We start from the raw sequence: 15,572 nt of genomic DNA on the forward strand, positions 1-15,572 counted from the left end.
GGTGAAAATGAATCCTAGAGACATTCATAACTTATTCAGTGTATCCAGTTAATAATTCCAAAGCTAGGTCTAGGCTTTGAGTATGCTAGTATATAGCCTAGCACTTTTTCTTACTATAACTGTACTACATCTAGGATTGTTTTTCTTTCTTGTGACTCAATCATTTGTTGTTAAATGGGAAGTTACATATATATATATATATAGAGAGAGAGAGAGAGAGTTATATATGTGTGTATATATATTTTTTGAGACAGTTTTGCTCTGTTGCCTAGGCTAGAGTGCAATGGCACGATCTCGGATCACTGCAACCTCCACCTCCCAGATTCAAGTGATTCTCCTCCCTCAGCCTCCGGAGTAGCTGGGATTACAGGCGCCTGCTGTGCCGGCTAATTTTTGTATTTTTAGTAAATACGGGGTTTCACCATCTTGGCCAGGCTGGTCTCTAACTCCTGACCTCGTGATCCACCTTCTTCAGCCTCCCAAAGTGCTGGGATTACAGGTGTGAGCCTCCATGCCTAGCCAGTGTTTTTCTTTTTCGTTTTGTAAACCATCAAGTACTTGTGTTGAAGCTTCCAACAGTTTGGGAATACTTAAATTTCATATTCTTGTTACTGGGAGACAACAAACAGGGTTGAAATTTTTAATTTTAGAAATATTGCTTCTCTTTTTGCCTGATTAAATGGTAGTACATTTTTTCTTCCATTATGCTTTTTCTTCTTTTATGGTAGTCTGCTTTTTTGCATAATAATCTGATACTAAAAAATGAAAAAAATAGAAGTGTCCTTATAGTTTTATTTATCTTGCTTACACAAATTAGTATAAATATAGCATTTTTATTTTCAAATATGAGTTAGACTTCCTACAGTTGCTTAGGAGCATGCATCAGCTCTTTAGGAAAAAAAAGCAAGCTTTGAACCTACCAAATGGCAGATCTATAAAACAACATGTTTTTGGAACCAAAAGGGTATGGTTTCTTATTCTAGTGATACTTATGTGTGGCAGTTTAATTCTGAAGAGATCATTTCTCATTTATTCAGCATTATTCCTCTTGCAGTTACAAAGAAGATGATGACTTTGAGACTGACTCAGATGATCTCATTGAAATGACTGGAGAAGGAGTTGATGAACAGCAGGATAATAGTGAAACTATTGAAAAAGTCTTAGATTCAAGACTGGGAAAGAAAGGAGGTATGTGTATTTGGGGAGCAAATTGCATTTTATATATGCTCAGTAAGGCTCAGATTTTAGGTATTTTAGCTGTGATGTGATGAATTTTAGTCTACTGCTGTATTTGTTATGATATGTAGAAGTCTTTCTGACCCAGTGTTTCAGAGCTGAGGACAAAGGAATGTGTCCACTATGTCTTTAAGATTTTAAGTTAAGCTAGTATAGATAAGTGTCAATGTCTTATAAAGCAGTGATATAGCAGAGATACCTGCTAATTCACATTAAGCAAATCCATCTTTGGTTATTTGTTTCTTAATCTCCTTGTGAAAATACCAAACTTGGTTAAATACATATTTTGGTACTATCGACGATTTTTAAATACCTAATTTAGATATCTCATAACTAAGTTGCATTAAACTTTCGTAAAGGAAATACCAAAATGCTTTTTCTTTTGGCTTTTTTTTTTTTCTTCATTCTGTCTTCTATTGAGGTTAAGAGAGTTAACAGGGGACTTCGAGTAGGGGAGGTTGGAGGAGGATATTTTGATGTTCTATCCTTGGTCTTGGAGAGAGGGATTTGTTTTATGAGTTAGTAAGGGACCAAAACAAAAGGGTGTTACTGCTCTGTTTTTATTGTTTTTGGATAAGGGATTTCTTTGATTTCACCTGCAAAATTTGGAATATGTAAAAATTGGGTTTACATTTTTAAAATACTTGAAATTTGTGATTGAGTCCATCCTGTGCTGTTTGTGAGTTTGTACTTATTTCAGGTTGGACTATTTTGATGCTTCATCCAAAAAGGGAGTCTTTAGAGAATTGCTTTCTTGAGAAGCTTTTTAATATCTAGTGTAATATACTCTCTTTCAAGTGTACTTAATCCTTTTGCAGCCACTGGAGCTTCTACTACTGTATATGCGATTGAAGCTAATGGAGACCCTAGTGGTGACTTTGACACTGAAAAGGATGAAGGTGAAATCCAGTACCTCATCAAGTGGAAGGGTTGGTCTTACATCCACAGCACATGGGAGAGTGAAGAATCCTTACAGCAACAGAAAGTGAAGGGCCTAAAAAAGCTAGAGAACTTCAAGAAAAAAGAGGATGAAATCAAACAATGGTACATTTTCCATCATGGATTAAAGAAATATATTTGCAGCCTGAGGGAAGGGGAGGTTTTAAAATAATACATGGAGATCACAGCTATCTAGAATCTCAGATTTTGCTTTGATCATCTAAACATGGGGCCATTTACAATTCTATTTTATAAGATTGTGACCAGAAGATACTATATTTTTATATACGATTACCAAGTTTTTGGAGTTAACTAGCTTATGGAGCATTATTCACACATTCTTTAATTTTCACAATAAATGCATGAGATTTGTACTGTTATTACCCGTTTTATAGATGGGGAGAATATGGCACACAGCAGTTCTGTGGGTGGACTCAGGATTTGAATTCTGACACCCTGAATCCAGAGCTTATTCTCTTAAGCACCTTGTTATTTTCCTGTAGTTAGGCTGGGATGGCTTAGATGTAAAGAATATTCTGGAACTCTCTGGGTTATGATACAATTAAAACTAATTCTGGTTTTATACAATTTGCAGAAATGATGTGAAGGAGATGATTAAGTAACTAAAACTGTGACAGTCCTCGTGTGTTTAGTTTACTTACAGCCTTGAATGTCTGGGTGTTGTAAATGGGAAATATGTGGAGCTATACCACACACAAACCTAAACTGGGTAATAATGGTATCAAGTTCAGCCTGAAGATATACCTGTCTGTGTGGTGTGATCAGCCTATTTTTGTGTGTGGAATGTGGACAGTAATTCTGGTTTTATTACTGTGCAAAATGTGCTACTTTAGTAAATTACATGTTTTTCCTTTGACTCAAAACTGAAAATATGTACTCCTTAGATGGTGAGGTAGGCTTGTAAAGCAGTTAGAAATTTGAAGTCCTCTGAAATACAATAATTCTAATGTTAAGTTGCTGCTGTTGTCATCTGAAAAGTTTTGGTACTAAGAATAACTAGTTTTCCAAAAGTCGTGTTTAATCAATCCTAAAACCCATACATATATGAGAAAAGGCATAGTTTTATTTTCCTGATCTGTTTAGATGTGTGAATTTGTCACATGAATCTATCACATAAAATAGTTATTTTTAGGTCTCTTTTTAAACAGGACACATCAGAGAGGCAGGTAACTGGTATATCCTTCTATGAGTGTAAGGTTTTCAGTGTTTTCTAAAAGTGTGTGTGTTTTTTTTTTTTTGTAAAATCTCTGGCCTCATTACTAGTAAAGATTACTCAAGGGGCAGATGTGAGTAAAAAATAGGTTTTCTTTTCCACCTTTGACTTTTGCTTTGATGTATTGTGTGTGGATCCCCAAACTTTAGTTTACGTGTACTTTTTCTGTCTGTCTGCCATCCAGGTTAGGGAAAGTTTCTCCTGAAGATGTAGAATATTTCAATTGCCAACAGGAGCTGGCTTCAGAGTTGAATAAACAGTATCAGATAGTAGAAAGAGTAATAGGTAAGTACATGGTAACTCACTTCAGCCATGTTTGAACTCAAGGAATAATGGCTTTTGCTTTTGGGAGTAATGTAAATTTAAAAAATGCACTTTGGAGACTAGACAGGTCCTAGATTTATTTTAAAGGAAAAGCTAAGAAGATTGGCTGGTAAATTTGGATGTGGGGGATGAAAGAAGGAGGTGTTAAGTATCATGTCAAGATTTTCGGCCTAAACATGTAGAAGTATAGAGGTACCATTTACTGAAGTAGAAAAATGAAGGGAAGAGCCGATCATTGCAGTGAGAACCAAGACCTTAGTTTGATATTTGTAAGTTTGATTTACTTCTTAGTCATCTAATTGGAGAATATAATGAAGGCTGCAGCATATGTGAACCTGGAGCTTAGAACTCTTAGTCTGGGCTGGAGATTTAAATTTGGAAATTTATCAGTATTTAGGTAGTATTTAAAGGCTGAGATTGAACAGGATCATCAGAAATAGAGTACCACATGGTAAGAAGTAGTATGAGAGCATTTCAGCTTTTGGAAGTCGGAAAGAAGCTAGCAAAGGAGACTGAGAAAGAACAGTCAGTGAGACAGGAAGAGAGCTGAGAGAGAGTGGGTCCCTGGAAGCCAAGTGATTCACATAGCCAGGAGGGAGGAAATGCTGTCAGTCAAGGACGATTAGGACTGAGACTTGATCTGTGAATTTGGCACTGGTGAAATGCATCCATGGAGTGGTGAGGGTGTGGCTAGGGTAGGTTCCAGAGAAAATGAGAGGGGATAGCAAGTATAAACAACTCATTGGGGGAGTTTTCTTACAAAGAGGGACAGAGAAGTGGAGTGTCAGCCTGAGAGAGAGAGGAGAAAAATAATTTTTTTCTTCTTCCTTTTTTTTTTTTTTTTTTGAGATGGAGTCTCGCTCCGTTGCCCAGGCTGTAGTGCAGTAGCGTGATCTTGGCTCACTGCAACCTCTGCATCCTGGGTTCAAGTGATACTCCTGCCTCAGCCTCCTCAGTGGCTGGGATTATAGGCACTCCCCACCCCCACCACGCCTGGCTAATTTTTGTATTTTTAGTAGAAACAAGAGTTTCACCATGTTGGCCAGGCTGGTCTTGAACTCCTGGCCTCAAGCAATCTGCCTGCCTCGGCCTCCCAAAGTACTGGGATTACAGGCGTGAACCACTGTACCCGATCTTTTTTTTTTTTTAAGATGTGAGGTAGTAGAATCTATTTGCATTCTTATTCATAGAACCTAAACTGTTTCATTCTTCATTGTGTTTATAACTTTTCTGTCTTATTTTGTATTTGTTTAGCTGTAAAGACAAGTAAATCTACATTGGGTCAAACAGATTTTCCAGGTAAGCAAGAAATTTTATTTATAAATGTTCAACATTTCAGAACAGTGTATGTTTTGCAGATTATTTTCTTTTGCCATGTGATGTTTTGTTGATTATGCATAAAACAGAGTGTCATTTTTCACTTTTAATTGACAGTTGCTAATCTATAAATTTTTTTATATGAAATAGCTCACAGTCGGAAGCCGGCACCCTCAAATGAGCCTGAATATCTGTGTAAATGGATGGGACTGCCCTATTCAGAGTGTAGCTGGGAAGATGAAGCCCTCATTGGAAAGAAATTCCAGAACTGCATTGACAGCTTCCACAGTAGGAACAACTCAAAAACCATCCCAACAAGAGAATGCAAGGTATGGTGATGGTTGGCTTTTGTTTTTTCAGGGAGAAGATATACTGATACAGAGGATTGGTCACATATGTGCTGAGAAAATTTACAAAATGAAATGGTGATTGCCATTTTGAAGTGAAAGAAGGTGACTTAAATGTGACATTAAAGCAAAAGCAGAGAATGAATTATTTCATGGCTTTGTTGACTTCTTTAATCTTGCAATTTACATAGTTAGAAATAGAGATATTTTGGAGAGTACTTAAAAGGATTTAGACACTTTTATTTTATTATTTTATTTTATTTTGAGGCAGAGTTTTGTTCTGTCGCCCAGGCTGGAGGGCAGTGGCACTCTCTCTGCTAACTGCAACCTCCGCCTCCTGGGTTCAAGTGATTCTCCTGCCTCAGCCTCCTGAGCAGCTGGGATACAGGCACGCACCACCACTTCCAGCTAATTTTTTGTATTTTTAGTAGAAATGGGGTTTCACCATGTTGGTCAGGCTGGTCTCGAACTCCTGACCTCAAATGATCTGCCCACCTCGGCCTCCCAAAGTGCTGGGATTACAGGCGTGAGCCACCATGCATTGGCTCACACCTATGGTTCCAGCTACTTGGGAGGCTGAGGTGGCAGGATCGCTTGAGCATAGGAGTTTGAGGTCAACCTGGGCAAGATTGTGATACCCTTTCTGAGAGCAGGAAGTGATATAATAGGCGAGTATCTTTGAATTCTAAGTTAGAAGTTAAATATATAGGCTTATTTGCTAGATTGACTGTATAAATCCTTTCCTTGGAATTTATTCCATCAGGAAAGTGATGTGCTTGGGTCCTCAGTAATAAAATATCAGACAAGTGGTATGTCTCTAGAAGTTGACATTCATGTTAATGGCACTAGAATTCTATCTGTGAAAACCAGTATTTAATTGCTGGTCAAAGAGTGTGATAGGGAAAATGTGATCAGAGAAGCACCGATGTAGAAGTCTCTGAGCTCCAGTGTTCATTGAATGGGTTTTAAGAGGAAGTTGTGGTTCTCGAGCTGCCTCTGGCCCTTGTATAATGGATTGGTGCTGCTGGCTGGACAGACAAGAGGGGGGCCCAGGGTATTGCCCTCCCATGGAAGGTATCAAGAAAAAGATTCTTGTAGTGGTAGTTCAGTAGGAGACTGCTAGACTCCAGGGGTGAGGAGAAGAGGAATGATGTTGACAAGTACATCAAGGTCAAACTGTGTATCTTGGCTACCTCGAAGGGTATTTTGACTTTATCTTCTAGGTATTGGTACTACTGAGTACAGTGGCAGTATGAAAACAGTATTTTATTTAGAAAGCTTCATCTAATAGCAGTATATAGGAGACTCTGGAGTAAGTAATTATTAAAGCCAGAAGGTCCAGCCAGTAAGATGTCATCGAAGTCCATGAATGAAGAAGTAGTGTGAGGACAAGGGAAGTAACAGTGGCATGGAAGGAGTGGATGGGAGAACAATTATGGGGTAGGTTTGGTAGGAATGGATGGATGGCTGGATTTTGGAGAGTAAGCAGTCAGATTCCATTCACTGCCAGCGGCCCTCATAGGAGAGCTGAATATATCAGTAACCTTATCAAATACTCTTAATAGGATGATACTTCTCATAATGTACCCTATAGAGCACTAATCTTCAGAGAAATGTCCCCTGAAAAAAGACTTCTGGCCATGTAACTTTGGGATACATCCTTGAATAAATTTCTCCTGTAAATTCACACTATGGACACACATTTTAGACTTTGAAAAGTCATGAGTAAAGAAATTTGTTTAACTTTTTCATCGGTTGTTTCCTAAACTGATTTGGCCACAGAATCCACATTTTTATGCAAACCATAGAGGCTGACCTCACTAGAATGCTACCCTTCAAGCCTCTGGGGCTGAAAACCTTCTCTTCAGAACCTTGTTGTTTCTGAAGGGAAAACCAAATTCACACAATTTAAAGGGTTTAAGGTAGATAGGCTGCATTTCTGAATTTACAAATCCCGTTATGGTGAAGATCAACTGCGTTTAGCATATGACAGCTGGAGGCAATGTTTTGTACTTTTTAGAATAAGATAACATGAAGATAATTGTTTCTGAAAATAGGAGACTCTCACTGCCATATAATAGAGAAGACATAAAGTGCTATTTAATGATGTTCATAGACTTATTTCTGGAAAGGGACAAGTTAACTAAAAATATTTTATTTGAGGATGAACCAACTCTGGCTTATGGAATATAAACCATAAGAAAGGGGTGATGGAGTGAGCTGGTGATTCACACATGAAATTTACATTTTTGGCCAGGTACAGTGGCTCACGCCTGTAATCCCAGCACACTGGGAGGCCGAGGCCGGCGGATCATGAGGTCAGGAGATTGAGACCATCCTGGCTAACATGGTGAAACCCTGTCTCTACAAAAAATACAAAAATTAGCTGGGCATGGTGGCAGGCACCTGTAGTCCCAGCTACTCGGGAGGCTGAGGCAGGAGAATGGCGTAAACCTGGGAGGCAGAGCTTGCAGTTAGCTGAGAGTGCGCTGCTGCACTCCAGCCTGGGTGACAGAGCTAGACTCCATCTCAAAAAAAAAAAAAAAAAAAAAAAAGAAATTTAGGTTTTTATGCTTTGATGCCGAATACGTGAATTGTGACTAGCATTTTAACATAGTACCAGTAAGAAAATTTTCTTTCAGCTTGGGCTTTTGTTTTTCAGGCCCTGAAGCAGAGACCACGATTTGTAGCTTTAAAGAAACAACCTGCATATTTAGGAGGGGAGAATCTGGAACTTCGAGATTATCAGCTAGAAGGTCTCAACTGGCTTGCTCATTCCTGGTGCAAGTAGGTAGAAAAATATGAGTGCAGTTTTCCTTACTGTTTCTGTCTTCTTTATTGTTAGATGTCAAGAATTCTTTTTTCTTTTTTCACACCCTTGTTATATCTCAACCAAGAAATCTTTACACTGCATATTACAGAAATAAAATATGATTGAGAGAAATCCTTCCTGGAAATTTTTATGTATGTATAATACCATTTTATTCTGATATAAAGAATACTTTGTTATTTCATTATTTGGTGGGTAATTTGTCATAGCCAGAAACCTCTATTATCATGTTACTCATGAGTGTAAATAGCAAGTTAAGTCACCCAAATCTTTAATGTGGGAGGAGTTACTCAGGAGGAATAAGAAAATGTCTTTTTCACATGTATTTTCTTTCTAGGCCAGGCACACTTTTAAGTTAATTTCCTACAGTAGTGCTGTAGAGAATGTGATTCCCCTCTCTTCACCCCACTCCCTACCTGTATAGACTATAGGATTATCCTGTTCAGAGGAAGATTGAACCTGTGAAAGTATCCTTTTTATAATGATACCACATTAATCTTGGGGGGGGGGCAAAAAAAAAAAAGATGAGACAATGATAGTACTGGAGGTTTAAAGGTACATTTGGGAAGTACTTACAAATTTTCTTCACCAATTTCAAGTAGTTCCTGATTACTAAGTGCTAGGTGTTAGAAACAAGTGCTTGTTCCTCAGTGCTGAAAAGAAGAACTAGTGCTCAAGGAATTTTCTCAGCAAGGTGATTTTACTTTCTGCAGAAAGGGTGCTTTTCAGAAGCCTAATTGTCATGAGAGCACACTGAACAAAGAAAAGCAGAGGTTTTTATCCCTGACGCATTGGGTCCTTACTGTTGTGTCCTGTCTCCATTGGCTGGAGCTGGACCGCACAATCTAGATGGAGTACGATTGGCCAAAAACTTAAAACTTTCCTAAATAGGTAAATGCGCAGTGGAAAACAAAGGAAAGGGGTTGTTTACGGGGAACTAGGAGAATAATAACATTTCCAAATAAGAAAGAGGCGTAGACTGTAAGCCAGGAAATGTCTGGGCGTGTTAGGACATTTCTGAGCAGGTTATAGTCCAGAAAAGATAACCCGTTTTAAAGTACAAGGACATAGAATGTACTTACTCCCTTACTATGTTTAACAGCCACATAGGGCTTAACAAAGGAAGAGTTATTAGCAAAAAGCAGGGAAGCTTGAAGGAAGTTAATTTTTAAAAGAAACTATTATTTCTAACACTTATTATTTATTCTTTAACAAAAGGGGAAACTTTGAAGAGGAACTTTTTACTTTTCACATAGGGATCCGTTAGTCCTTGAGAATTTAACAGTGAACCAATATAGATGTATTTTGTTGTCCTTACAGAACATGCAGTGTAAGAAGTACCTTTAATGCCTACCCACACACTTCTTTCTCGAAGTGCTCAATTAAGTGCAAGCTCTTAATGTCTTTAGTATTTTATAGTAAAGTAAAAAATCCTTATTTAGAATTAAAAGTACAGGCCTGGGCAACATGGCAAAACCCCATCTTTACCAAAAAATACAAAAATTAGCTGGACATGGTGGCACACTTACGTAGTCTCAGCTACTGGGGGGCTGAGGTGGGAGGATTGCTGGAGCCCAGGAAGCCAAGGTTGCAGGGAGCCATTTTCTTTCTTTTTTTTTTTTTTTGAGACGGTGTCTCGCTCTGTCGCCCAGGCTGGAGTGCAGTGGCATGATCTTGGCTCACTGCAAGCTCCACCTCCCAGGTTCATGCCTTTCTCCTGCCTCAGCGTCCTGAATAGCTGGGACTATAGGTGCCCACCACCACACCTGGCTAATTTTTTGTATTTTTAGTAGAAACGGGGTTTCATCGTGTTAGCCAGGATGATCTTGATCTCCTGACCTCGTGATCTGCCCGCCTCAGCCTCCCAAAGTGCTGGGAATACAGGCGTGAGCCACCGCGCCCGACCTCAGTGAGCCATTTTCTCACCATTGCACTCCAGCCTGGGGTGACAGAGTGAGACTTTACCTTAGGAAAAAAAAAAAAGGGACAGCTTAAAAAATATTTTTTCCCCTCAATGCTGAAAGGAAGGTTTCTAGTTATAGAGATGCATTTACAGTGACTTTTTCCAAAGTGAACCATCTCCTACTTTTTATCTGATAAAATCTAATACAATATTTAATACTCAGTTATGAAAATTAGGTGTCTTGAGAAGATTGTTTGAGAATGTGGGTTTGATATAATGATTCTGAATTGCTTAAAAATGGTTTTTCCTTTTAGAGGATAATGGGACCTAATTCATCTAAATGACAGTTATAAAGTTAGATGAACTTTAAGGAATTTTCCTTAAAATAATCCTCATTTTATATTTGAGGGCTCTTAGGAGCAAAGGTGCCATGTACCCATCCAGAGTTGCATGGTGTTTTGTGTACAGTCCTTGGCCAGCATTGTTTTAATTTTTTATTTTTTATTTTTTTTGAGACTGAGTTTTGCTCTGTTGCCCAGGCTGGAGCGCAGTGGCATGATCTTGGCTCACTGCAATCTCCGCTTCGCAGGTCCAAGCAATTCTCCTGCCTCAGGCTCTTGAGTAGCTGGGATTACAGGCACGCAACACCATGCCTGGCTAATTTTTGTATTTTTAGTAGAGATGGGGTTTCACCATGTTGGCCAAGCTGGTCTTGAACTCCTGATCTCATGTGATCTGCCCGCCTTAGCCTCCCAAAGTGCTGGGATTACAGCTGTGAGCGACTGTGCCTGGCCAGCATTTTTTTACTTTAAACCAAAGGAATAAAAATCAATTGAAAAGGGCCCAAGCACCTGTTAAGCCCTGGTCACAGGAATGTTACATTACATAATGTGCTATTTTGGTCTGATTCCAGAAAAACAGGTGAATCAGTTCAAACCTACTTTAGTATGTGTGTGTAGACAATGGCATTTTCTAGGGGCAGGAAATATTGGAGAAACTTAACTGTGCTTCCTCCTCAATAATATTGAAAAGGTGAAAGAAATGAGAAGGAAGTTACTCAAAGGAATATACTACATCTAAACTGTATAGAAAATTAGGTGTACCTGAGATGTATAGGGGTATGGCTTCATCATTCTCCCTTACTCAAGTGTGATCTTCCTTGTTTCTGTATTTTACCCTTTAGCTATTTTGTAGAACACAGAAGGTATTTTTAGAAATTGCCTCTTTTTGGTGAATTAAACGTCTTGTTTTTTGAATGTTAGGTTGCCTTTAACCTGTAAATTACTTTTAGTTCTTTCTGATTTGCTGATTAAACGTGTATTATATATACAGCAAACTTTCAGTGTTCTTATTTTCAAGAACCTTTCAATAATGTTTTCAATCTGATGTCTTACATGTAATCCTAATTTCCTGCCAAATGACTATGTTCTGTTTCCCAAATATATTTTCTTAACTCTGGCTGTTTCTTCAATTTTAAAATTTTTTTCTTAGATATTCTTTTTCGATTAATACCCTGTTGAAATCTAGCCCATTTTGTAGAGTAGTGTTTCTCAAACTGTGGTTTAATGTAATGGTCCCCAACGTTTTTGGCACTAGGGACCGGTTTCATGGAAGACAATTTTTCCACAGACTGAGGAGGAGGGAGGGGGATGGTTTCGGGATGATGCAAGCACATTACATTTATTGTGCACTTTATTTCTATTATTATTACATTATACTATATAATGTAGAATCAGTGGGAGCCCTGAGTTTGTTTTCCTGCAACTGGACAGTCCCATCTGGGGGTGATGGGAGACAGTGACAGATCACCAGGCATTAGATTCTCATAAGGAGTGTGCAACATAGATCCCTCACATGTGTAGTTCACAGTGGGGTTCATGCTTCTATGAGCTTCTAATGCCATTGCTGATCTGACAGGAGGCAGAGCTCAGGCACTAATGCCAGCAATGGGGAGCGGCTGTAAATACAGATGAAGCTTCCCTCGCTCACCCGCTGCTCACCTGCTGCTGTGCAGCCAGGTTCCTGAGTGGGGTGTCCCTGGTCTAAGGAATACCTGAGTCAGAATCTCCAAAGGTGTTTGTCAGCCCTTTTCCATATAGTCTTATTTAGTAGATCTAGGGTAGGGTCCACAAATACGATCTGTAGCCTACCCCTGCTTTAGGCTAAAGTGTATTTAAAACAAGAGCCATACACCTATACATGGAGGTCTAGGAAATAGTGTATGTGGCATTAAACAACCCAGTGGTATGCAGTGGAATGGGGTAGGCCGGCCATAGGATTCACGAGCAGTGCTGATAGCTTTCTCTATTGATGGAGTCTAAGGTTACATGCTTGTCTTCACTTTTTACAAAGCTTGTCTTCTCTGTGATAAAAGATAGCCTATGGAAGGTGATGTGAAAAGCCTAAAGGTAAAGAGTCTGACGAGGCTCTCATAGTAATCCAAGTCTAGATAGGTCACTTGTTATTCTGCTATTTTTGGTTTCTACTTTCTTCCTTATGTCGAAAGCTGAAGTAATTGCAGATGAGAGGAAATACAGTTGAGGCTTATGAATGACACCTTGCTCAACTGTTATTGTGAAGCATTGGTGTCATTGCTATTTATGGACATTCTGTGTTTTGGTGAACTAATGATTTTTTTGTTTTTATTTATTTATTTTTTTTCTGCAGAAATAACAGTGTAATCCTTGCTGATGAAATGGGCCTAGGAAAGACCATCCAGACCATATCATTCCTCTCCTACCTGTTCCACCAACACCAGCTGTATGGCCCCTTTCTTATAGTCGTCCCTTTATCCACCCTCACCTCATGGCAGAGAGAGTTTGAAATCTGGGCACCAGAGATTAACGTAGTGGTTTACATAGGTGACCTGATGAGCAGAAATACGGTGTGTAAACAAAAAGAGCTGGGATAGAATTTGTGTTATAAATGTAATTTGAAAATTGACTTGAAGCCTTTAGTAGATCATTAGTAAAGTTTTTGGTTATTATTCTGATACTGTGCTATGTTCTCAATATTAGGAGGTGTATCTATCACAAAAGTGCAACTCAGATGTTCTTTAACAAATATGCTTACTATTTAAAAAGCAACAGGAGTTTGTGAGTGGGAATCTCTTTTAGCTGGGTTGCAATATTTTTCTTCTCTCTGCCCTTTTTACTTGCTTTATATGAGATAATATGGAGTTAATACTTTGTGTAATATTAATATTATTTTTGCTATCTCAATAGACATTTACTGAAAATAAACATTCTTCGAATTTGTTTCTTAATTTCGTAAAACAGTGAGGTTGCATAACTTACAAAAAAGGAGTAAAAGTAAAGGAAAATAAGCTATTTTAGGGCTCTAGAAATAAAAATTATTTTAATCGGTTACCAAACTTTATTTGGGCATCATGAATTTAGAACACAGTGACTTAAGTTTATCTTTGTTTAGCAGATCTTTTCTTTATAGTAACTTTTTTTTAAAGCACCTGCTGTGTGCTAGATGTTGCGCTGGGTGCCTTATGTATAATACCTGTAATCTTCATGATAGTCTTCAAAGTTGATGGCATTCTTTCCTACTACTGATGAAGAATTGACTCAGAGAATCTTAACACGTGCCCTAGCAAGCAAGAATGTGGCAGAGCTGGGATTAGGACACAGGTGTATCTATCTAGTCCAGAGCTTTCCTCTTTCATCAGTGTCTATAAACTATTTCTGGAAAATTGCTTGTAATAAGAACAAGCCATCAGCAAGGTTTAAACATTTGAGTTGCATGTTGTAATCGTATATTTTCATGCAAATTCAAATTTATTTTTAGTAAATAGTTTCATTAAAATTGTGTAACTTAAATGCTGGCTGATTTCATTGGCCTAATTTTGAGTTTCTAAGAATATAGTTTTAGCTTGTTAAATCATTTGTTAACCATTAAAGAAGAAAAAAGAGAAATTCATAGGTTTACAAAATAGCTTAAAGCACTACATTCCAAAAATGATTGCAAACAAAGGAAATGAACTGTAAAAAATTGTAGTCACAGAAGTTTTTGCTATCTCCAGTTCTCCTTCTCTTTGTTCTTTTTAACCCCACTCGGTGGTGATCACCTGCAGGCACTTACTGTCTTGTTCTCCAGTTCCTAACTTGACAGCCAGACTGCAAGAGCTTTGTCATGAGTCTTCGTGCTTGCTAAGTGTCCAATTATACTTCAGTGTGAATGTGCTCATCTTTGTGTTCTTTTACATTGACGTTATTATCCGTATTGCATTATATTTTGGTCTTATAAGCCTCCCTTTTTCTTGGACACATCTCTTTGGTCTATGGTTGATGAAATTCCAAAGGTTGGAATTTGTTTTACTTGTTAATATATGTATTTTCCTATTCAAAAAGTAAATAAATTGCATTTTTAAAAGAAATTTCTAAGGATATGGGAGATCCCTTGTTGAGTTCAAATCACCAGGGTTTAGTAGCTGATGAGGTGCATTTTCTTCATTAGATGTGTTTCTGGGGGCCAGTTTCTTCTGATTCTGGCAATAAAGCTTTTGCTGTTCAGTGGTCAGTGTTTGAATTCTAACTCTTCTGCTTTATAGTTTGGTTGCTTAGGTCATTTTAGAGTGTATGAGATATTCATTAAATTCTATTCCGATTTATTTTTTATTTGGCATGTTTCTGTTACATCGATCACAACACTTACGTGATATAGAAAGGTAGAAGCAGAAATTATGTCTTAATTATGTTTTTTTCTTATAGATACGGGAATATGAATGGATTCATTCCCAAACCAAAAGATTGAAGTTCAACGCACTTATAACAACATATGAGATCCTCTTAAAAGATAAGGTGTGTAATTAATATCTACGAGGCTAAATCTTTTCCACTGTGACTTGTCCAGATGTTAGGGTCTGTTACTTTTCTGTGGAGCATGTTAAAAATAAATAAACACATGAAAGTTAAAAATAAAAAACAGTGGGTAGGGTCTGTACCTCCTACTTGCCATGTTACTTTTCTCTTATTTCAAAAAGTAAGCAAATGAACAACCACAAAAATTACTCAAAGGATATTAAGGTTATAAATAGAAAACAGAACCCTATAAATGAGGGGACCTTAGGTCACCAAGTCCAATTGAATTAAACAGAATGAAAGGGTATTGAGGTCAATAAATTACCTGAGATTATTGTCAGTCATTGGATGCCACCTCAGGTATTTGCCTTGAATGTCATCTTAGGCATTTCCTATTGTATCATTGTTAAGGCATTTCTCCAGAAAAGATGACGTGAATGGTCTTTGTGAGGAGGACAGAAATAAGAAGCTCTTTAAATATCGCCTTTCTGCTAAGAAATATATGTGGTAGGTAGATCCCATTGGTATTAAGTGCAAACAAGTTCAGTTTGGTGGCTCTTGGTGTTTGTGTGCTTCAGGGTTGGGGTGGAGAATAGGCAGGAGAAGGACCGTAATTAAGGGGAGAATACAGAAT

General features: G+C 38.0%; 1 protein-coding gene across 24 annotated transcripts in view; it reads left to right on the plus strand.

Annotated features, from left to right (window-relative positions):
• CHD2 (chromodomain helicase DNA binding protein 2) overlaps positions 1 to 15,572 on the plus strand; it is a 131,767-nt gene that overhangs the window by 42,237 nt on the left and 73,958 nt on the right. For 23 of the 24 annotated variants that reach the window (XR_012415475.1, XR_012415467.1, XR_012415472.1 and 20 more), the window contains 8 exons: positions 1,055 to 1,188; positions 2,055 to 2,280; positions 3,594 to 3,694; positions 4,988 to 5,032; positions 5,201 to 5,379; positions 8,060 to 8,184; positions 12,798 to 13,014; positions 14,849 to 14,938. Coding sequence is in view for 13 of the 24 variants with exons in the window: in XM_045396007.3 (XP_045251942.1) it covers positions 1,055 to 1,188; positions 2,055 to 2,280; positions 3,594 to 3,694; positions 4,988 to 5,032; positions 5,201 to 5,379; positions 8,060 to 8,184; positions 12,798 to 13,014; positions 14,849 to 14,938 (1,117 nt within the window). In the remaining 11 variants the exon portion in view is untranslated. Of the gene's footprint in view, positions 1 to 1,054; positions 1,189 to 2,054; positions 2,281 to 3,593; positions 3,695 to 4,987; positions 5,033 to 5,200; positions 5,380 to 8,059; positions 8,189 to 12,797; positions 13,015 to 14,848; positions 14,939 to 15,572 lie in introns of those variants that run through there. The other variant, XM_065548483.2, reaches the window with a different exon arrangement.

Source organism: Macaca fascicularis, chromosome 7, assembly GCF_037993035.2.
Source record: "Macaca fascicularis isolate 582-1 chromosome 7, T2T-MFA8v1.1".
NCBI classification, from domain to species: Eukaryota; Metazoa; Chordata; class Mammalia; order Primates; family Cercopithecidae; genus Macaca; species Macaca fascicularis.